This window comes from Bos indicus, chromosome 13 (genome assembly GCF_029378745.1).
Source record: "Bos indicus isolate NIAB-ARS_2022 breed Sahiwal x Tharparkar chromosome 13, NIAB-ARS_B.indTharparkar_mat_pri_1.0, whole genome shotgun sequence".
NCBI lineage: Eukaryota > Metazoa > Chordata > Mammalia > Artiodactyla > Bovidae > Bos > Bos indicus.
Window position 1 is genome coordinate 37,573,285 of NC_091772.1, and position 21,902 is coordinate 37,595,186.

At 42.0% G+C, this 21,902-nt stretch overlaps 1 protein-coding gene across 1 annotated transcript in view; it reads left to right on the plus strand.

The window, feature by feature from the left end:
• Window positions 1-21,902, plus strand: part of PCSK2 (proprotein convertase subtilisin/kexin type 2) — a 239,107-nt gene that overhangs the window by 15,857 nt on the left and 201,348 nt on the right. Inside the window, exon 2 of the mRNA XM_019973253.2 lies at window positions 12,950-13,054. Within this exon, the coding sequence (XP_019828812.1) occupies window positions 12,950-13,054 (105 nt within the window). The remainder of the gene's footprint in view (window positions 1-12,949; window positions 13,055-21,902) is intronic.

Genomic DNA, 21,902 nt, shown 5'->3' on the forward strand with positions numbered 1-21,902 from the left:
ACTGGGAAGAAGGCTGAGCGCCGAAGAATTGATGCTTTTGAACTGTGGTGTTGGAGAAGACTCTTGAGAGTCCCTTGGACTGCAAGGAGATCCAACGAGTCCATTCTAAAGGAGATCAGTCCTGGGTGTTCTTTGGAAGGAATGGTGCTAAAGCTGAAACTCCAGTACTTTGGCCACCTCATGCAAAGAGTTGACTCATTGGAAAAGACTCGGATGCTGGGAGGGATTGGGGGCAGGAGGAGAAGGGGACGACAGAGGATGAGATGGCTGGATGGCATCACCGACTCAATGGACGTGAGTTTGAGTGAATTCCGGGAGTTGGTGATGGACAGGGAGGCCTGGCGTGCTGCAATTCATGGGGTTGCAAAGAGTTGGACACGACTGAGCGACTGAACTGAACTGAACTGAAGAGAGGATGGTGTAGCAGGTGAAACAAAATGCACTGGAATTGTATAAGGTTTACTGTTAGTGTCACCTGACTAGATGCTAAGAAAGAGGGGAGATGAAGCCACAGAAGTGTACTGAGGACAGTTCATGAGGGGTCACCCACACCATGTTAGGCATTGGAATTTTGTGCCTAAATAGAAGGGGGCATTGAAAGATTCTTGAAAAGTATAACCAAGTGGCCATATACAGGAAACCCTAGGATAACAAGTTGAGCTGATAGTGAAGTTGGAGGTAGAGGCTGCCTTGCTCTTTTGTCCTAAGAAACCATTCATATCCTGGAAGCAGGTAGCACCATCCCTATTGACAGATGTTGCTATTAGGGAATCAGGTTACCTGTCTTTTATCCCATTGCCACTGGATGATGACATCAGAGATGCTAATAGCCACAGTGAATGGCTCGTAGAGGTGGCCAGTTCCATCCATCAAATATATTCCAGCTAAGAACAAAATGATTCAATGCATCCCACTTCCTCTTAAATACACAAATACATGAATCTAAAACTAGCCCCCTAACTTACAAATCAAACAGAAAAGCCAGGACAGAAATGTCATCTCAGCACACCGGATAAGCCCCTTATTCCCTGATATTCCAAAGGAACGGTGCCTATACTAGATTTTTATTTCTGAGATGATACATGGAAATTTTTCCTTAGTCTAGAAAGGAACTGTCTGTGTGAGTAAGGCTGAGACTCAGCTATTCTTCACCTGTCTCGTTGTCTGTCATTTTAGATTTGATATAAATTAGTTGTGTAGTTCTTGGGGATAAATCAGAGTTTGAATCCCACTGTGGACTAGTAGCTCAGTCCTACAGAAATAAACAATCATGGACATCCCAAGCTGTTTTGCCTTTTGGTGCTCCTAGTTGTAGGCAAGAGAAGCTCTTAGCATGACAGAAGAGAATTGAGTGTTGTCCATGGAGAACAATGCTTAGGAGAAGCTTAGAAATGAGCTGGGTGGGTTTAGAACCAGCTGTCCTGAGTGCTAGATCAAGGATTTTCCCCTTTCTCCTTTATCTTCCTCTCAAAGAGCTGATCCCCTCCTCTTACAAATAGCTAATTCCAAAGGAACATCCATCCATATAGTTATATTCTATTGACAAGTTTTTATTGAGACCTGCAGAGACAAAGTGCTTTAAAAGGGCTAGTTTCTACAGACAGCAATGTGACATACTCAGATTTATGTGCAAAGAAAAGCATATTATAGTTCTCTAGCTTATAAGACTTCACTTGATCTGATGGCTTCATCCAGCTCTTACAAATACCTATTTTAAGTGTTGAAGTGTGGAAAGCTCTGTTTAGCAATTGGCTTCTGGTTCTACATACAAAGGGCTTTCTCACATCAGGTGACCCTTACAATATGCCCTGATAAGTTCGGGCTGAGTAAGATTTTCTGTCACATCTGGTTACTGAAAGACATGACATCCTCACACCACAGGCTTCCTCCTGTTGACAGAGGAGCTGAAGGCACAAATAAATAATTAGGCTCCTCTGCTGTTTGAGCGGCATCTGTTCAAAGGAGCTGTCAAGACTTCCACTTCTCTGGTGAAATCATATTTACTTTATTCATCTAAATAATGTGGCTTATTTGCCTTCAGTATGAAATTGTCTTGGTCTGTTTCTTGTTGATTGATTTTTATGAGATAGCATATCATTTGCTGTGCATCCCTATGCCAGTCTGCTAAGAGTGGAATGACTTCTTATTGAATAGTTCCAATTATTATCTCCTTTTATAGTTTTAGAATCACTGGATTTATTCAAAATGCCCAAGTCCTCATCTCCATGCTATTCACTGCCCAAACATGCCCCTCAAACAAATAAAAGGAAAAGAATGATCAAAAGAAATAAAAATAATAAATAAAAATTGAAAAAAAGAAAGATACATAGTCTATATTCCTGGAGAAGGAAATGGCAACCCACTCCAGTATTCTTGCCTGGAGAATCCCATGGACGGAGGAGCCTGGGGGCTACAGTCCACGGGGTCGCAAAGAATCGGACACAACTGAGCGACTTTACTCACTCACGCACTCACTCTATATTCCATTTCCAACACGCTGCTTTGTTTGGGTAATTATAGCAATTGAAATCCACTGAAATGAGCGTCTTTCCTGGTGGCTCAGATGGTAAAGAATCTGCCTGCAATGTGGGAGACCCAAGTTTGATCCCTGAATCAGGAAGATCCCTTGGAGAAGGAAATGACTACCCACTCTAGTATTTTTGCCTGGAGAATTCCGTGGACAGAGGTGCCTGGCGGACTACAGTCCATGGAGTCACAAAGAGCCAGATAGGACTGAACAACTAACACTTTCTTTCTTAAATGGATTATATTATTTTTAAGACTATTTTTAATATTATTTCTTTTAATTGGAGGATAATTACTTTATGATATTGTGATTTTTTTTGCCATACATCAATATGATTTGGCGATAGGAACATGTGTCCCCTCCATCATGAACCCCCTCTCATCTCCTTCCCCACCCTATCCCTCCAGGTAGTCACAGAGCACCAGCTTTGTGTGCCCTGCTTCACACATCAAACTCGCACTGGTTATCCATTTTACATACAGTAATGTATATGCTTCATTACATACAGTAATGTATATCCATTTTACATACAGAAATGTATATACATCAAACTCACACTGGTTATCCATTTTACATAAGTAATGTATATGCTTCAATTTGAGCTATTCTCTCAAATCATCCCGCCCTCTACTTCTGTCACTGAGCCCAAAAGTCTATTTTTAAGACTATTCTTTAAAAGCAACTTTAAGGCACTTCCCTGGCAGTCCAGTGGTTAAGACTCTGCACTTCCAATGAAGGAAGTACAGGCTCAGTCCCTGCTTGGGGAGCTAAGATCCTACACGCCACATGGCCACAAAATCAAAACAAAACACAGAAGCAATATTGTAACAAAATCAACAAAGACTTTTAAAAAGGTCCACATCAAAAAATCTTTAAAACAAAAGTATACTGCTCTTTTTTAAAAAAAGCAATTTGAAGTGTACAACAAACCTGAGAGAAAGGTACAGATAGTTCTCATACATGCCTGCCCCTACACACATAAGCTGTCTACTTTTATCAACATTTTTCCTCATTACTCACCAGAATGGCACCTTTTTTTTACCAAGGATGAACCTATATTGCCACGTCATAATGCCAGAAATTCATAGTTTACCTTAGGGTTCACTCTTGGTGCAAATTCTGTAGGTTTGGACCTGAGTATAGTGACATATCTATCATCATAATATCATACAAAATATTTGGACTTCCCCCATATTCTCTGTGCTCTACCTGTTCTTCTCAGCCCCCACCACCTCTGGCAGACACTGAACTTTTTTTATTCTCTGCACAGTTTTGCCTTTTCAAGAATTTCAGATAGTTGGAATCATACAGTATGCAGACTTTTCAAACTGGGTTCCTTTGCTTTAGTAATATGTCTTTTCGTGATTTGATAGATCATTTCTTTTTAGCAGTGCATAATAGTCCATTTGGAGAAGGCAATGGCACCCCACTCCAGTACTCTTGCCTGGAAAATCCCATGGATGGAGGAGCCTAGTAGGCTGCAGTCCATGGGGTCGCTAAGAGTTGGACACGACTGAGCGACTTCACTTTCACTTTTCACTTTCATGCATTGGAGAAGGAAATGGCAACCCACTCCAGTATTCTTGCCTGGAGAATCCCAGGGACGGGGGAGCCTGGTGGGCTGCCGTCTATGGGGTCGCACAGAGGCGGACACGACTGAAGTGACTTAGCAGCAGCAGCAGCAATAGTCCGTTATCTAGATATACCACAGTTTATTTATCCATTTACCTACTGAAGGACATCTCGGAAGCTTCCAAATATTGACAGTTATGAATAAAGCTGCTGTAGACATCTGTGCGCAGGTTTTTGTCTGAACATGAGTTTTCTACTCATTTGGGTAAATACCAAGAAGTGCAATTGCTGGATTATACGGAAATAGTATGTTTAGCTTCTTAAGCTGCCAGACCGTCTTTCAGAGTGGCTATGCCGTTTTGCATCCTCACCAACAATGGATAAGACACCCTATTGCTCCACCTTCTCACCAGTCTTTGATGCAGTCAGTGTTCTAGATTTGGGTCATTCTAATAGATGTGTAGTGATATGCCACTGTGGTTTTCATTGGCAATTCCTTATGACATATGATGTGGAGTATCTCTTCATCTGCCTGTTTGCCACTTGTGTGTCTTCATTGGCAAGGGATCTGTTATGGTCCTTGATCCATTTACTTTTTAACAATTAAAAGAATATATATACACTTAAATTTATTTGGCTGCATGGGGTCCTAGCTGAAGCTGCAAGATCTTTGCTCTTTCGTTGTAGCATGCATTATCCCTCTTGCTCTCTCTCTTTTTTTGTTTTTGCAGGAAAAATAATACTAGTTTTTGGTTTTGTTTTTAACAACAGGGAATCCTGCTTAATGCACTCTGGGAAGCTGAATGGGAAGGGAGTCCAAAAGGGAGGGAATATATGGATATGTATGGCTGATTCATTTTGCTGTACAGTATAAGCTCTTTGTACACAACATTGTAAAGCAACTATACTCCAAAAAAATTAATTTAAAAATTTACACGTGTGAACTCTTTTAGTTGTGGCATGCAAACTCTCAGTTGCACCATGTGGGATCTAGTTTCTTGACCAGGGATTGAACCCAGGCCCCCTGCATTGAGGAGCGTGGAGTCTTAGTCACTGGATCACCAGGGAAGTCCCCTTGGCCCACTTTTAAATCAAGTTCTTTATTTTCTGATTGTTGAATTTTAAAAGCTCTTCGTGTATGTTGGATAGCAATCTTTTATGTATCCTTTGCAAATATTTTCTCCCAGTCTGTCACGTGCTCTAAATTCTCTTGATATATGAAGTCAGTACCTGAGAGGCCACTCAGTAAGCTTAAATTTTTGATCCAGGAAACTGAGCTAAATAATCCGTTTCTGTTTGGAGCTACTAAGATTTCAGAGAAGGAAGTAGCAACCCACTCCAGTAATCCTGCCTGGGAAATCCCAGGGACAGAGCAGCCTGGTGGGCTACAGTCCCTGGGGTTGCAAAGGGTCAGACACGACTTAGCAAAACAACAGCAATAAGACTTTCTGTGGTTTGTAACACACATTATCATGATACATGACTGAAACCCCTATGCCTGAGAGGCTTTCTCCAAGATCAGAGAAGCTTAATGAGGACTCCAGGGTCTCCTCAGCCATCAGAGCCACAGACTACCTCCCTGGGTCTGCTGCTGTCTCCATGCTTAGCCACTCATCATGCTCTCTGAGCTTCTTTGTTAATCACCCAAGAGCCTGACAAGAGCTACAATTTATGTTGGTCCTGGGGAAGTGGAAGACAGAGAAGGAGCCTCATGCAGGAGAGGTGGTGGTCTTTACTGATATTCCTCCAGACCCACTTTCTGCCCATCTCTTTTCCCAAAACAAGACAGAAAGAGGTGGGAGTATTCAGATGGCTGAGGTGTGTGACCCTAGGTCCAGACTTGAAGGAGGAGGAACCTTGATTGGGGGATAAGATACAGGTTAGCACAGATGAGCCCTGAGAACCTATTAAACAAGAGATTATTCAGGCTGAAGAATGGGTATAACATAGGCAGGAATACACTTTGGTACCGACCCTGCCCCAGCCCCTGCCCCTTGTCCCCCATCCCCATAAATTCTCCTCTCTTCCTTTCTGGACCTCTGACCCTCCATCCCATCAGCAAATTTCAGTGAGGCCTTTAGCTGACCATGGCTTAGGGTGTCATCCTTCCCAGAGATAATTGGATTTTCACTCAAGTGTTTGATATGAAAAAAGAATTAAATTTAGGATGGAGTTGAGAGGGAAACTTTGGTGGCAAGGAGAGGCCTTTTAATGCTAAATCATATCAACTGAGCTTGCCTCTCTCCAAAATGTTCTCGGGGTACCCCTTCCTCTCTCTTTCTCTTTTTTTCCTTACCTTCTCCTAATTGTGGCTGTAAAGTTGCAATCTCCCTATTTCTGTCCATCTCTGTTTCTATAATATTATATGTTTTTGTCAATTGAACATTGTAATTTTCCTGTGTGTTTCTTCATTGGCCTGTAAGTGCCAGTAGGGCAGAGTCTGGGACCATGGCCCTGCCCCCGCCCCCCCCAGTTCCCTTTCTCCCTCCTCCTTACTGCAAAGTGAAATCCCCCACCCCTAAGAGAGTGCATGCAATCCAGGGAAATTAACCATGGTCTCAGGAAATGTCAGTAAAATGAAGAACTAGGCCCCCTTGTGAAATGCAGAATTCCTCCCCCCCCCCCAATGGAACTGTTATCAGATGGGCCAGTTTTCAATCCTTGATGTTTTATTTCCCAGATTTTACTCCTTGAACCCCGTACAGGAGCTCCCCTTGCCAATAGAATTATAAAATTCTTTATATGTGGAATGAAGTCCAATATTCCACCAAGCTTGACTCTCAAATAAACATGACTAAGCATCATGAAAATCAGCATAAGGGAAAAACCTGCCAAAGGAAAAGTGATGGGTCAGGACCAGAGACCTCCCACCATCACCGTGTTTGGGAGTTCCGGACCCATTTGAGAGCCTGTGAGAAGCAGTGGTCATTCCTAAAACAGCAAATGCACAGAAGCACAAAATTTGAGGTGGAGACTGTTTTCGCAGACCAGCGTCCCAGTGGGTGCCTAAGGGGAAGGGACCCTGGTCTAAAGGGAGACAGGTGTGGGCTCCAGGAGGATTTAGCATGCCTTTTTATCTGTTCACAATCAGGAGCCAGTTCTTGCTGTTGAGGAAAGTGAGCGTGTGGGTTCAAAGAGGAGCTTTAGCTCAGAGCCATGGTTATCCATGGGAAAAGGAGGCAAGAGAGACAGAAGAGAGGCAATGAGAAGCGTTGCTGGGATCCATAACATTCCGTGGCATAATGAGAATTTCTAAAAACTGCAAGTCTGAGTTAGCAGCGTTATTATACTGTCACCCAGCCTGAACCTTCAAGCTGACAATTTGCTGTGAATTCTTCTTTCACTTCTGTTTTCTCCTTCCTTCTGGAACCATGCATAGTTTGCCTTAAGAGACAAAGGTGATGGTGTAAAAGAAGAATAGAAGGGTATGTGTGTGTGTATGTGTGTTTAAATGAAGATAACATTGGTCCGGAAGATCCCTGGATGAGGGCATGCAACCCACTCCAGTATTCTTGCCTGGAGAATCCCCCTGGAAAGAGGAGCCTGGTGGGCTACAGTCCATGGGGTTGCAGAGTCAAACACAACTGATGCGACTAAGCATGCAAACAAGAGTTGAGATATATGAGAAGTTTCTTACTGGGAAACAAGTGAAGCTTTGAGGACTTAAGATTGCTTTTAATATATCATTCCTATTTGGAAGATCAGCATTCTACTTAAGAAATGGAGGAATGTACTGAGGTCTCTGTGGACAGCAGGTACCTTGCACTACTGAAATGGGCATGGCATCTGTCTTTCCCTGCCTGACGTAGGCTCAAACTTGCTCATAATCTCCTCAAACAGTCACTTCTCAGAGGCTCGGAGGCCTGTGGATTTGGAGTCTACACTCCAAAGACAAGAGGCAAAAAGGGCTCAGAAAAATAGCCAATGCCTGCAGGTTAATCTTCTGTTTAGTCTGTGATCAGTCAATTTACCTGTATATTGCCCAAGTTTCCAATATCAGCTCTATGAGATCAAGTATTAGTAACTCCAGGTCTTCTCTATGAGACCAAGTATTAGTAACTCCATGTCTTCTATAACCACGATAGTGCTTCTAGTCAAAGAATCTGGGGTCATGGGTCCCCAGGACACAGCAGAGGTCACTCACCAGCTTGGCTGTGCTTGAGTCACACTCCTCTTTGTCAGGAAGTCCAGCCTTCAATCTCATGAATTCATAGCACTTGTTACCAAGGGGATGGGACGTACATAGCAAGAGATTGCAGTGAAAGCTGTGTGGTGGGGAGGGTCTGGAGGAACAGTCCAGAGACCGAGGATTTCCTTTAAAAGCTCCCCCCCTCAACTAGGAAGTCCTGCTCCTCCATGAGCCATGGTGTCTTTTTCTATAAAATGAGGCAGTTAGACCAAGCCAGGGTGCCACTCAACTGCCCTCGGTTATAATCATGTGGAAGGACTTCAGGATGTGATAATGGGAAGTGATGGGACCTCCAGCTTGAACTTTTTAAACATATGACCCTCTTAAGGCCATCCAAATGTAATTTTAGAAAAATATTTTTACATTGTAAACACTTTCAATTTGGGGATCATTTTAGACTTAAAAATTTTGCAAAAAATTGCACACAGGTACACCCATGTTCACAGCAGCATGATTCACAATAGCCAAGAGGCGGAAGGTGTCCATCAGCTGGTGAATGGATGGACACAACATGGTACATACAAGCAATGGAATATTATTCAGCCAGAAAAAGGGGACAGGAATTCGGGCAATGCTTCACACAGATGAACCTTGAAGCTATTCAGCTGAGTGAAATAAGTCAGTCACAAAAGGATAAATATTGTATGATTCCACTTACATGAGATACCTAGAGTACTGAAATTCTTAGAGACAGAGAGTAGAATGGTGGCAGCCAGGACCTTGGGGAGAAGATATGAGGGGTTATTTAATGAACATAGAGTTAAATGTGCAGGATGGAAAGAGTTCTGGGTATCAATAGTAGTGAGGGTTACACAACAGTGGAGAGATACTTAGTGTCGCTAAACTGTGCACTGAATACTTTAAAATGAAAAGTTTTATATTATGTATATTTTACCACAATAAAAATTACTCCTTTTTAAATAGCAGAAAGTTCCCATATACCCCTTATCCAGCTTTTCCAAAGTCAACGTGGACAAAACCATAGGACAATTATCAAAGCCAGGAAAAACATTGCTACAACACTGATAATTAATCTACAGGTTTGGTTCACATTATTCCAGTTGTTCCACTAATGTTCTTATTTCTGATTTAGGACCCAATCCAAGATAGGAATTGATTTTGTTTTCCTGTATCGTTAGTCTCCTCCAGTTTTGAAAATTTCTACTGTCCTGATTTGACTTTCATGAACTTGAAGATTTGGAAGGGTAGTAGCCAGCTAAGGGCTTCCTCTGACTGAACACAGATTACCTTTTTTGGCAAGAAAATCATATAAGTGATGTCTCCTTCTCAGCGTATCGTATCAGGAGGCACATGATTTTGATGTGTTTCATCTGTGGTGAGATTAACTTGGATAGCTTGGTTGAGGGGGTCTCTGCCAGATTTCTCCACCATAAAGGTATTATTTCTCTTTGTTTATCATTAGATGTGACCCACTATTTTAGCATCCTTTGGTGACACTGGCCAACCACAATTATTTGTGTTTTTTTTAGTGGAGTGTAATTGCTTTACAATGTTGTGTTAGTTTCTGCTGTACAACAACATGAATCAGCTATAAGTATGCACATATCCCCTCCCTCTTGAGCCTTCTTTCCCCGACCCCACCATCCCACACCTCTAGGTCATCACAGAGCAACTGAGCCGAGCTCCCTGTGCTATACAGCAGCTTCCCACTAACCACTGTTTTACAATGGTAGTGTATATATGTGTCAGTGCTACTCTCTCAATTCCTCCCACCCTCCTCTACCACTGACGGTGCGTGTCCACAAGTCCATGCCCCACGTCTGTGTCTACCATCATAATTACTCATGGTGCTTCCAAATGGTGATATTCAGCTTCCTTTCATGACTTCTACTTTTGTTAATTGGAATTCTACTGTAAGAAAGAGTTTTCCATTTGCCTCTATTCAAATTTAATTAAAAAAAAATCAGTAAAACAGAGCCAGAACAATGTCTGTCCAAAGCTCAATGGTGCTTGATAACCCCAAATTTCCTTTCTTGTTAAAAAATTCACAGATTCTTCATGCCTTCCAGAATAGGAAATAAAATTCCCAAGTTTTTACCACCTGATTGTGGTCACAGGCACAAGTCTTTAGAGAGCAAAAGATGAGCACACCTACATTTTTTTTCCCCCTTCTCCATCTTCCCTCTTCCTTTCTGATAAATCTTAACATTTCCCTGAGTGCATCAGCAGGGTTAAGTAGAGAAAACATTCAAGAACCTTTGAGCCTGGAAAGATGCACATGAAATATTTATGTTTAATTTGCCCTGAAGAAGGTGGTTTTAATGAACAGAAGCTAAATCACAAATGCTACAGTGTTCTAAAAAATTTTCATTCACACACCCCTAGCCAAAGTTGCTATGCCCTTGAAGTTCATCCAGTATCTGCTTCCTTGGCCTCAGATCCCCTCCTCCAGTGCCAGGAACATCCCTTGAAGGCCCTTATCTGGGCTGCTCCAGGCTGGTGTCACCAACTGACAGACAGAGCCAATACTATTGTAGAGTTTCAAATACGCACAGTCCTAAAAATGGAAGGAATATAAAACTTTTTTTTTCAGCTACCCATTTGTTCCTGTATTCCATTGCTGAGTAACAAACCAACCCCAAACTTATTAGTATAAAGCAACAACTATTTTTTAAACTTTTTATTTAATAATGGACTATAGCCAATGATTACCACACAACTGCACTCATCTCACATGCTAGTCAAGTAATGCTCAAAATTCTCCAAGCCAGGCTTCAACAATACATGAACCATGAAATTCCAGAGGTTCAAGCTGGTTTTAGAAAAGGCAGAGGAACCAGAGATCAAATTGCCAACACCTGCTGGATCATCGAAAAAGCAAGAGAGTTCCAGAGAAACATCTATTTCTGCTTTATTGACTATGCCAAAGCCTTTGACTGTGTGGATTACAATAAACTCTGGAAAATTCTTAAAGAGATAGGAATACCAGACCACCTGACCTACCTCTTGAGAAATCTATATGCAGGTCAGGAAGCAACAGTTAGAACTGGACATGGAACAACAGACTGGTTCCAAATAGGAAGAGGGGTCGTCAAAGCTATATATTGTCACCCTGCTTATTTAACTTATATGCAGTGTATATCAGGAGAAATGCTGGGCTGGATGAAGCACAAGCTGGAATCAAGATTGCCGGGAGAAATATCAATAACCTCAGATATGCAGATGACACCACCCTTAATGCAGAAAGTGAAGAACTAAAGAGCCTCTTGATGAAAGGGAAAGAGGAGAGTGAAAGTTGGCTTAAAGCTCAACATTCAGAAAACGAAGATCATGGCATCTGGTCCCATCACTTCATGGCAAATAGATGGAGAAACAGTGGCAGACTTTATTTTTGGGGGCTCCAAAATCACTGCAGATGGTGATTGGAACCATGAAATTAAAAGACGCTCACTTCTTGGAAGAGAAGTTATGACCAACCTACACAACATATTAAAAAGCAGAGACATGCCAACAAAGGTCCTTCCAGTAAAGGCTATAGTTTTTCCAGTAGTCATGAATGGATGTGAGAGTTGGAATATAAAGAAAGCTGAGCGCAGAAGAATTGATGCTTTTGAACTGTGGTGTTGGAGAAGACTCTTGAGAGTCCCTGGGACTGCGAGGAGATCCAACCAGTCCATCCTAAAGGAAATCAGTCCTGAATATTCATTGGAAGGACTGATGTTCAAGCTGAAACTACAACACTTTGGCCACCTGATGCGAAGAGCTGACTCATTTGAAAAGACCCTGGTGCTGAGAAAGATTGAGGGCAGGAGGAGAAGGAGACAACAGAGGATGAGATGGTTGGATGGCATCACTGACTCAATGGACATGAGTTTGAGTAAACTCTGGGATTTGGTGATGGACAGGGAGACCTGGCGTGCTGCAGTCCATGGGGTCGCAAAGAGTCAGACACGACTGAGTGACTGAACTGCACTGAACTGATAGCCAATGAACAATGTTGTGGTAGTTTCAGGTGGACAACAAAGGGACTCAGCCATACATTTACATGTATCCATTCTCCCTCAAACTTCCCTCCCACCCAGGCTGTCACATAACATTGAGCAGAGCTCCCTGTGTTATACAATAGTAGGTCCTTGTTGGTTATCCATTTTAAATATGGCACTGTGTACATGTCCATCCCAAACTCCCTCTCTTTTCCTCCCATCCTTCCCCTCTGGGAACTTGAGTTTGTTCTCCAAGTCTGTGAATCTATTAATAAAACAACAACTACTTTATTATGTTCACGGACTTGGGATCAAAGATTTATACAGGCAAATGGGGGGACCTGGGGATGGTCCACATGGGATCCATTTTAATGGCTAATGGCCTGCAGTTTCCTTTTCTTGTGATTGCTAAGAGAAGAGACTAGAGAAGTTGGTGTGGGGATGGACATAAAGGGAAGTCCCTATGGATGAGAAGAGAAGATGAAAAGATAGACGAAAACTACAATAGTGGAAGAAAGAATGGGTTTGGGGGAGAAGGGAGGTGAACATATTACATCAGAAAAGTGGGGAGATGGGGAAGAGAACAGTGACAGAGAACCAGAGGGTCACATGTGGAGTCCCATCCCAGGAGTCCCAGCATGCACCCCGGCTCTGACATCCCTGTCCAGGGGCACCCCCAGAAGCTAACCTTGCCTGTGTCTGTCTGACTTTTTGCAGCTCCCCTTTGCTGAAGGCCTGTACCATTTTTATCACAATGGCCTGGCCAAGGCCAAGAGAAGACGCAGCCTACAGCATCAGCAGCAGCTGGAGAGAGACCCCAGGGTGAGTCTTCCTAGAAACCTGCCTTCTAACGTCTGCGGCCACAGATGAGCCTGTGGAAGGAGTGTGCAAGAGTGGGGCTGGGGGCAGGACTGTGGAGTAAAGGCACTCAGTGGTGTGTTGCAATCACCCACATGGACCCTTTACAGAGTGGTCCTGGGGACTCTGCTCCTCTGTCTTATACATAATAATTTTACCCTCAAGAGGCCAAGGGAAGGGAGTAAACAGGGATACCACCCCTTTTCTGGCCTTTCCTCTTGCATTGTTATGTGAGGACTTCAGGTTGCCAGGGGGTGTGTTTTGGCCTCTGATGGATGGGAAGACACCAGCAGTTTAATGAGTCGTTTTATGGGAGGTTTCTCCTGGTGAATCCACATGCCCTGAGGAGACTGCCATGCCCCATGTGGTGAATGGGAACATGAGAGGGCCAGCAAGCCATCAGCTTGCAGGAGACAGCTGGCTTCTCCTGTCCACACATGACTGAGTCCACGGCCTCCTCTGCCCATCTGCCCATCATGGCACTTTCTGGTCTATGTCACCCAGGCCCCCTGTCTTCCTGATGCTTAGGACTCCCACTCTGAACTCCAATCTTTACCTTCTCTTGGACTCTAGGTCTCAATTTCTACTCCCTTCCCCTCCCTGGAAATTTAAATCCATTTACTTACAACCAAACTCATCACCCTGTCCAAAAGCATCCTTCTCCAGTGTTCCCACTTCTTGTTTTCTCAGAATAGAAACTTTGGGCATCGTTGAACCCTCCCCCTCTAACCCCTTCTGCTTTCCCCACTCATTCAACTGGGAGGTTCTGATTTCTTATAGACAGTTCACCAAGAGGGAAAGTCATCATCCAGGCAGCTTGCTATCTGTACACTGAAGGCTTCATGCCCTCTTGCCCAGGACATGGGGGACACAGATGTAAAGAGGACAGATGTTTGAATTAGACATTTACATATGAGACTCCTTTTGAGCTGGTGGAATCTAGAATCATTCTGGTGGGGCTTTTCATGGAAACATGTGACTGCGCTGAATGTGGACTTTAATTAGGAATACAGATGAAGCAGATTCCCCCAGCCGATCACCAGCTGACATGCCACAGGCAATTTTCCTGGAACTCCTCAACCCAGGGGATCCCACATTCCCTAGAACGGAAACACTGCTTTGAGAATCCACTTTATCTTTGCTTTTGCAGTAGGTTTAAAGATGTCTGTACTGTCATCCTAGGCCAAGCATTCTTAAAGGGTCTGTTGTAGAAGCTGGCACCCTTACTTAAGAGAGAAACTCTTTTCTGTCATCACATCCTTGACCTTGACTGTACTAGTTCAGTGTCTGGGGATGTCCTTGAGAAGCCCATGGGCAGGGAATCCTGCCTGTCTCACCTGTGTACCCAGAGAATGTACCAGTGGACCATGACCACCCTGGTACATGTGACACTGGTTTTCCTTATGCTTCATGCCTGCCCCATGGTCTTACCCTTTATGGTCAATTATTTACTTTTATTTATATAATTCTTAAAAGTCCCTTATGTGTCTCTCCTCTTCCATGATTAAAGACAGTGCCCCGAGATCATTCAGAGAGAAACAATAAAAGAAACTGGGAAAGAAGGAAAATGATGCTTAAGAGGTTTGGATCGGGAAAGAGAACCAAGAAATAGTGAAACTAAGAAGCCATCGTTTGGTTCAGAGAGACACCTTGAGCCCATTAGATTAAGATTGTTTTATTCTTGCACTTACTTGAAACGGTCTTTGAAATGTTGATTCTTGAAGTGTACAGAGATGTTTCTGAAAGAGAAGACAATATGATGGGATGGGGAATAAAGAAGGAAATCCTGCATTGGTGATTCCAGTCACTTGTCTTTCGTCTCAAAGTAGTATCTATTTTATCCAAACGGAGCATCCATTCTCTCTCCATTGCCCATTATAAGGGTCCTGGTAGCCACTTTCCTCTGCCTGCTGGGGGTATCCATCTGCCCTATCCACAGAGAACAAGAGAAGATAACAGTGAAATTGAAGATCATAAATCTCCTGTATCTTTTATCTGCCTTCTCATACAGGTTAGGTGTCAGGGCTGCTGTCATTAATACAATCATTTTAGGAAAAGAAATAAAGCATAAAATCTCATAACTCTTTGCAAAATGAAAAAAAAAAAAAAAAAAAAAACCCTGCTAGTAATGATTGCCTTGTTCCCAAATGTGAGATTAAGGCCTGAGTCTTTTCTGCATGACATGCTTGGGGTCATCTAGTTTTGGCATCAGCTGATGCCAAACATGAGGATGACTGCTCTTAAACAAAAAAACGTTGACCAGGGAGAGTACAAAAACCGTATTATAAGGATGCTGTGAGGCCTGTGGACTTATAGACTTCAACAAAAGACAAATACATTGAGTTAGGATACCTCAGTTTGGGGGTTCCCAAGCACATTCAAACAAGGTGCAGAAAGAGAAGAAACTGGAAGAATAGGAGAGGGGAAGGACTGGGTAGCTGAAAAGGATGTTTTTGTCTCTTGCACAGATGTTGCAAGTTACTTTTCATGAATCAAGATCTTAAGAGCAAGTTGTTTTAGCAACTATATTCCAATTAAAAAATAAGTAAATAATAATAATAAAGAATAACAGAGCCACAATATGGAGAAAGCTTGGGTCCCTAAATTACCACATGGAGGAGAAACAAGGCACTGGCCTGAGTTCCTTACCAGGACTGTTTTAGAAACAAGAATAAATATTCTATGGTTGGAATCATAAAATATTAATAAATAAATGAAATAAAATTTTATAGTTATTTGAACACTAGAACAAAATATCTATTTCATCGCTTTTCTACACCAAAAATCAGTCTCACCAAGAAAAAAAGCTTGATTATTTAAAATACTTGGTGATATTTCAATGAAAAAGGGCACAGGTAAAATAAAAGGGCTTAATGAAAGGGAAAAGAAGACCAAGTTATTTCATCCTTCTTTGAAACATGTTATCTCATAGACCAATCGACTTGAATCATGTTTGCTGCCCCAGCTTGCTTCTTACCCCGTCTCTGCAATATTTCCTGGCCACCCTCACTTGCTATTCTCAGGCTTGTTAAGGCAAATACAGAGTCCGAGGAGCCATGCACATATTCCCAGGATGGTTTTAGCTTCTACAGGCTCTCAGGGCTCAATCTACCTAAGTAGATTTTTAGCGAAAGAAACCACCAAGCTCTCCTATCAACCCAAGAAATAAAGAAGACAAAGATAGAGGACCAAACTTCTGATCAGAAATTTCAAGGATGTTTGTCCTTCATTTCACTACTAAATTTTTTGTTAAAGGAAAAGAAGAAAAAGACTAGAAAGGGATAACATGGGCTTTTGCCCACACAAACACAGTGCTACTTTCAGTATGCTTACCTTTGTTCATCAATATGGAGGGAAGTAGCTAAGACAAATATTCGGATGCAGGACTGTTTTAAAGGTGCTCCCTTGTCTTTCCGCTTCTTTCTGCTAAGAGGATTAGCATAATGCTGTGTAACATCATTTAGATGCTAAAAAGCAAAAATTGTGTCTTTATTTCTAGGTATCTTTCTATAGTACCATTCTGAGTACACAGTAGATGCTTGATAAATGACTGTCAGATGAATAGATGGATGGTTAATATTTTTTCTTCAGGGTTTTAATCCATGAAATAATGTTGTTCTTCTCATCTTATGTTTTCATTATTATTCTAAAGTGGAAACAGAAATATTGCTGTCTTTCCCGGGCCTCCTTTAAATACATTCTTAATTGTGGATGAAAGAAACCACTTCATTTCATCATTTTCAAGTATTGTCACTGAGAATCCCATGAACAGCCAGCTTTTAATTTCCAAAGTCACTCTGTGTTCCTGCTCATATTCAAAGTCACAGTGCAACCACTGAAGCAAGAACAATGTGTTTGGAAAGTACGAAAAGCTAAAATAATTTGAAAATGTAATAAATAAACCCAAAGCTAGAATGAAATAAGAAAACTGAAAATTCCTTCTCAGCATCAAGGTCAAGAACAATTAATCCACGTTCAAAGCCTCTGTGACATTAGTCAAACTTCAGCTAAGAGCAGCATCAACAAATCCTAAAGTCAAACTAAACTGTGGTCCACAGTCTACATATCAAACCCCATACATTCAACAAGTGCTTGAAAAGCCGCTGGGAAATACATTTATTTAAAACATTTGTTTCACAGTCCTTCACATCTGCTCATCTGACATAGAGAGCATTGAAATGAAATATGTTCAAAAATTTAAAGACTCAGTTACTCAATGAGAAACTCCCACTAGTCATATGGAAGCCAGATAATTTACCAAAAAAAAAAAAATAATAATAACCTGAATGTCATTTGTTGAGAAAGTTATATTTGATTTAAGAATTTTAAGCATTTATTTCCTTTTCTCAGCAATGATACTAGACCATCCAATTATCTCTTGGGGTTCTCTTTAAACCTGTTTCAAGTCAGAAACTCCTATCAGTCCACTGAAACCTTTTCTTATTTCCCCTGGTCTCAAAGAATATTACATGTTTCCTCTGCATTCTTTACATTGGAGCTGCTTCTTCCTAGCTTGTTCCACATCCAAGAGTTTTGACAAGTCTTATAACCACAGGTGTCAGCACATGACCCCATAGTGAGTCAGTTTTGTTCTTTAAGGATCTATTCGGAGCATATGTGTGAGTTTTTAGGGCACTCCAAAAACCTACAAAAATTAGTTTCACTGGATAGTACTTCAAAAATCTCACAGACCATGCAACCTGAAAAAAAAAAGAGAACTTTGTCTATTCTTTAAAACTAACTGGACATGTCTGGTGTGATCTGTTTGTAAAAATCTGAATAATGAGTGAATCAGGCTTTCTTTGTTTGTGGGACTTCATAATACCATAATTGATAATGCTTTTTTAATAGAGTCATTATGGTAACTGAAACTCAGGTGGTTGACAGAAGCTGGAAATGGCTTGCAAGTGCCATTTGGGTCCTTCAGCAATTCAAACAAGCAGAGAAATTCATCTACCCTCTTCCTCCACGAGTTACATGAAATTTTGTCATAATCACTAAGCTCTTAGCTTCCAAGCATTTTCAAACACCTGGCATCACTCACAGTAATTTGTAATGATAATGACAACCCACCAGTATGTTTCATGTCTTTCCTTTAATTAATATAACTATTTGATCACAGCCATCCCTCAGTTTCCATAAGGAACTGGTCCCTGGACCCCCGCAGATACCAAATTCCAGATGCTCAAACCCTTTATGTAAGCGGCATCAAGAAGCTGGCCATCCATATCCGTGGGTTCTGCAAGGGCGGATAGAGAAGACTGACAGTACGTAGATTAAAAGTTGGAGAAGAGAAGAATAAAACACAATTATCTTCTGGAAAATCTACTTTCAAATTGAAAATGTCGTGGAGAAAAATGCCTTCCCTCACTTTTCATTTTGGTTTTGACGAAGCCTTCCCCCAGTGGGTATGTTCTGTCCTTATGTCACAGGGACACCTGAGAACATCCCAGCCCACGGGGCTGGTGAAAACAAAAAATCCATCTTGTTAGTGCCTTTTAAAAAGAATTTTTAACAATAGGTTGATTTATTTGGTTGGTTGATTTTTATACCCTAGAAAAATTGTTTCCATTTTGTACATTTCTTTTTTTAATAGGTTGTTTTTTATCTTCATCAGTTCAGTTCATTTCAGTTGTTCAGTTATCTCGGACTCTTTGCGACCCGATGAACTGCAGCACGCCAGGCCTCCCTGTCCATCACCAACTCCCGAAGTTCACTCAGACTCACGTCCATTGAGTCTGTGATGCCATCCAGCCATCTCATCCTCTGTCATCCCCTTCTTCTCCTGTCCCCAGTCCCTCCCAGCATCCGAGTCTTTTCCAATGAGTCAACTCTTCACATGAGGTGGCCAAAGTATTGGAGTTTCAGCTTTAGCATCATTCCTTCCAAAGAACACCCAGGACTGATCTCCTTTAGAATGGACTGGTCGGATCTCCTTGCAGTCCAAGGGACTCTCAAGAGTCTTCTCCAACATCACAGTTCAAAAGCATCAATTCTTCAGCACTCAGCTTTCTTCACAGTCCAACTCTCACATCCTTACATGACCACAGGAAAACCATAGCCTTGACTAGATGGACATTTGTTGGCTAAGTAATGTCTCTGCTTTTTAATACGTTATCTAGGTTGGTTATAACTTTTCTTCCAAGGAGTAAGTGTCTTTTAATTTCATGGCTGAAATCACCATCTGCAGTGATTTTGGAGCCAAAAAAAATAAAGTCTGACACTGTTTCCACTGTTTCCCCATCTATTTCCCATGAAGTGATGGGACAAGATGCCATGATCTTTGTTTTCTGAATGTTGAGCTTTAAGCCAAATTTTTCACTCTCCTCTTTCACTTTCATCAAGAGACTTTTTAGTTCCTCTTCACTTTCTGCTGTAAGGGTGGTATCATCAGCATATCTGAGGTAATTATATTTCTCCCGGCAATCTTGATTCCAGCTTGTGTTTCTTCCAGCCCAGCGTTTCTCATGATGTACTCTGCATATAAGTTAAATAAGCAGGGTGACAATATACAGCCTTGACGTACTCCTTTTCCTCTTTGGAACCAGTCTGTTGTTCCATGTCCAGTTCTAACTGTTGCTTCCTGACCTGCATATAGGTTTCTCAAGAGACAGGTCAGGTGGTCTGGTATTCCCATCTCTTTCAGAATTTCCCACAGTTTATTGTGATTCACACAGTCAAAGGCTTTGGCATAGTCAATAAAGCAGAAATAGATGTTTTTGTGGAACTGTCTTGCTTTTTCCATGATCCAGTGGATGTTGGCAATTTGATCTCTGGTTTCTCTGCCTTTTCTAAAACCAGCTTGAACATCTGGAAGTTCATGGTTCATATATTGCTGAAGCCTGGCTTAGAGAATTTTGAGTATTACTTGACTAGCATGTGAGATGAATGCAATTGTGTGGTAGTTTGAGCATTCTTTGGCATTGCCTTTCTTTGGGATTAGAATGAAAACTGACCTTTTCCAGTCCTGTGGCAACTGCTGAGTTTTCCAAATTTGCTGGCATATTGACTGCAGCACTTTCACAGCATCATCTTCCAGGATTTGAAATAGCTCAACTGGAATTCCATCACCTCCACTAGCTTTGTTCTTAGTGATGCTTTCTAAGGCCCACTTGACTTCACATTCCAGGATGTCTGGCTCTAGGTGAGTGATCACACCATCGTGATTATCTGGGTCACGAAGATCTTTTTTGTACAGTTCTTCTGTGTATTCTTGCCACGTCTTCTTAATATCTTCTGCTTCTGTTAGGTCCATACCATTTCTGTTCTTTATCGAGCCCATCTTTGCATGAAATGTTTCCTTGGTATCTCTAATTTTCTTGAAGAGATCTCTAGTCTTTCCCATTTATCTTCATACTTGACTCTAAATTGGTGAGATTTGTGGTGCTGAGATCCTGCTCTAAGAAATGGATAGGAATTCCTTGGTTTCTCTTCTGAATGTCTTCTCGAGGGAAAGAATTAAAGCTGATAGATTTAATCATTTTACTTATTTAGAAACACAGACACAGTGAGTTTATTATAAATAGTACAGCAAGTACAATAGTATTTTGAATTGCTTTCATGCTTTTATTCCAGAGGGCCTTCATGGCTGCTTCTCTTCATCTTCTCATTACCTTGGAACATGAGTTGGACCAACAGTTGTTATTCCTTCTTGAAATAAAGGTAACAAAGAGGTGGGTGTGCGCTTGAGTCACACACGAGTTTGAAAGCCAAAAACTGACTCAGGTCCCCAATATTGGCCCCATCTTTTCCACCCTGGATTTAGGTCTCTTGGTCAGCAAGGGAGCAACCTATTTGGAATTGAGATTCTTACAAGGAAAGGACCATCCAGGATGCATGATTATAAGAGCTCTGGGGTCCACGGATATGATTGTGTCCGACTCTTTGCCACCCTATGGACTCTAGCTCGCCAGGCTCCTCTGTTTCTGGTGATTCTCCAGGCAAGAATACTGGAGTGGGTTGCCATGTCTTCTCCAGGGGATATTCCCAACCCAGGGATAAAACCCAAGTCTCCTGCATGGCAGGCAGATTCTTCACCATCTGAGCCACCAGAGAAGCCCAGGAATACTGGAGTGGTAGCCTATCCCTCCTCCAGGAATCAACCCGGGGTTTCCTGTATTACAGGTGAATTCTTTACCAGCTGAGCTACCAGGGAAGCCCATGGTCCATTGATAAAGTCATGCAAGTAGAGAGTTAGCCAGTGGTGAGGTTTGAAATTCCTTTAACTCTTGAGGCCTCGGAGACACAGATTAGCTGGAATTCCCAAGAGACACTCCTGAGCAGGATAACAGGATTCATGGGTGCCTCTGGCATGTCTACTGCAAACAGAATAGTAAACTGGGGACATGGGGAATTGAAACAAAGTGAAGGTGATGCCAGAGGAAGATAGAGAAGGTGAGACGAGGCCCAGAAAACACATTTTTTAATTATTGGTGAAAATTGGATGAGACCCAGCCCCAAACCCCCCCCTCAAGGATTGTCTCAATAACACTTGAACCATGTGACCCCTTCAGTGACCTGGACCTTTCTTGCTCTGTTATCGGCTCAATTTTCTATCATGAAAAAAGGAACCACATTGACCACTTTGAAGAGGCAAATCACTTCTCAAGGAGTGCACAGAAAAACTTCGCATCGTTTCTTCCTTTTTCCTCGGGTTTTTCCTCCCTGCTTCTATGCACGTTTCCTCTCCTCGAGAACCCTGAAGTAGCAAACACACACTTTTAGAATGTGGGTCTCAGGGTTCGAAAGCAAAGCTCCTTTACAAAAAATGAACCAAAAATGCAAGGGAACCACTACAGCAACATCTAGTAGG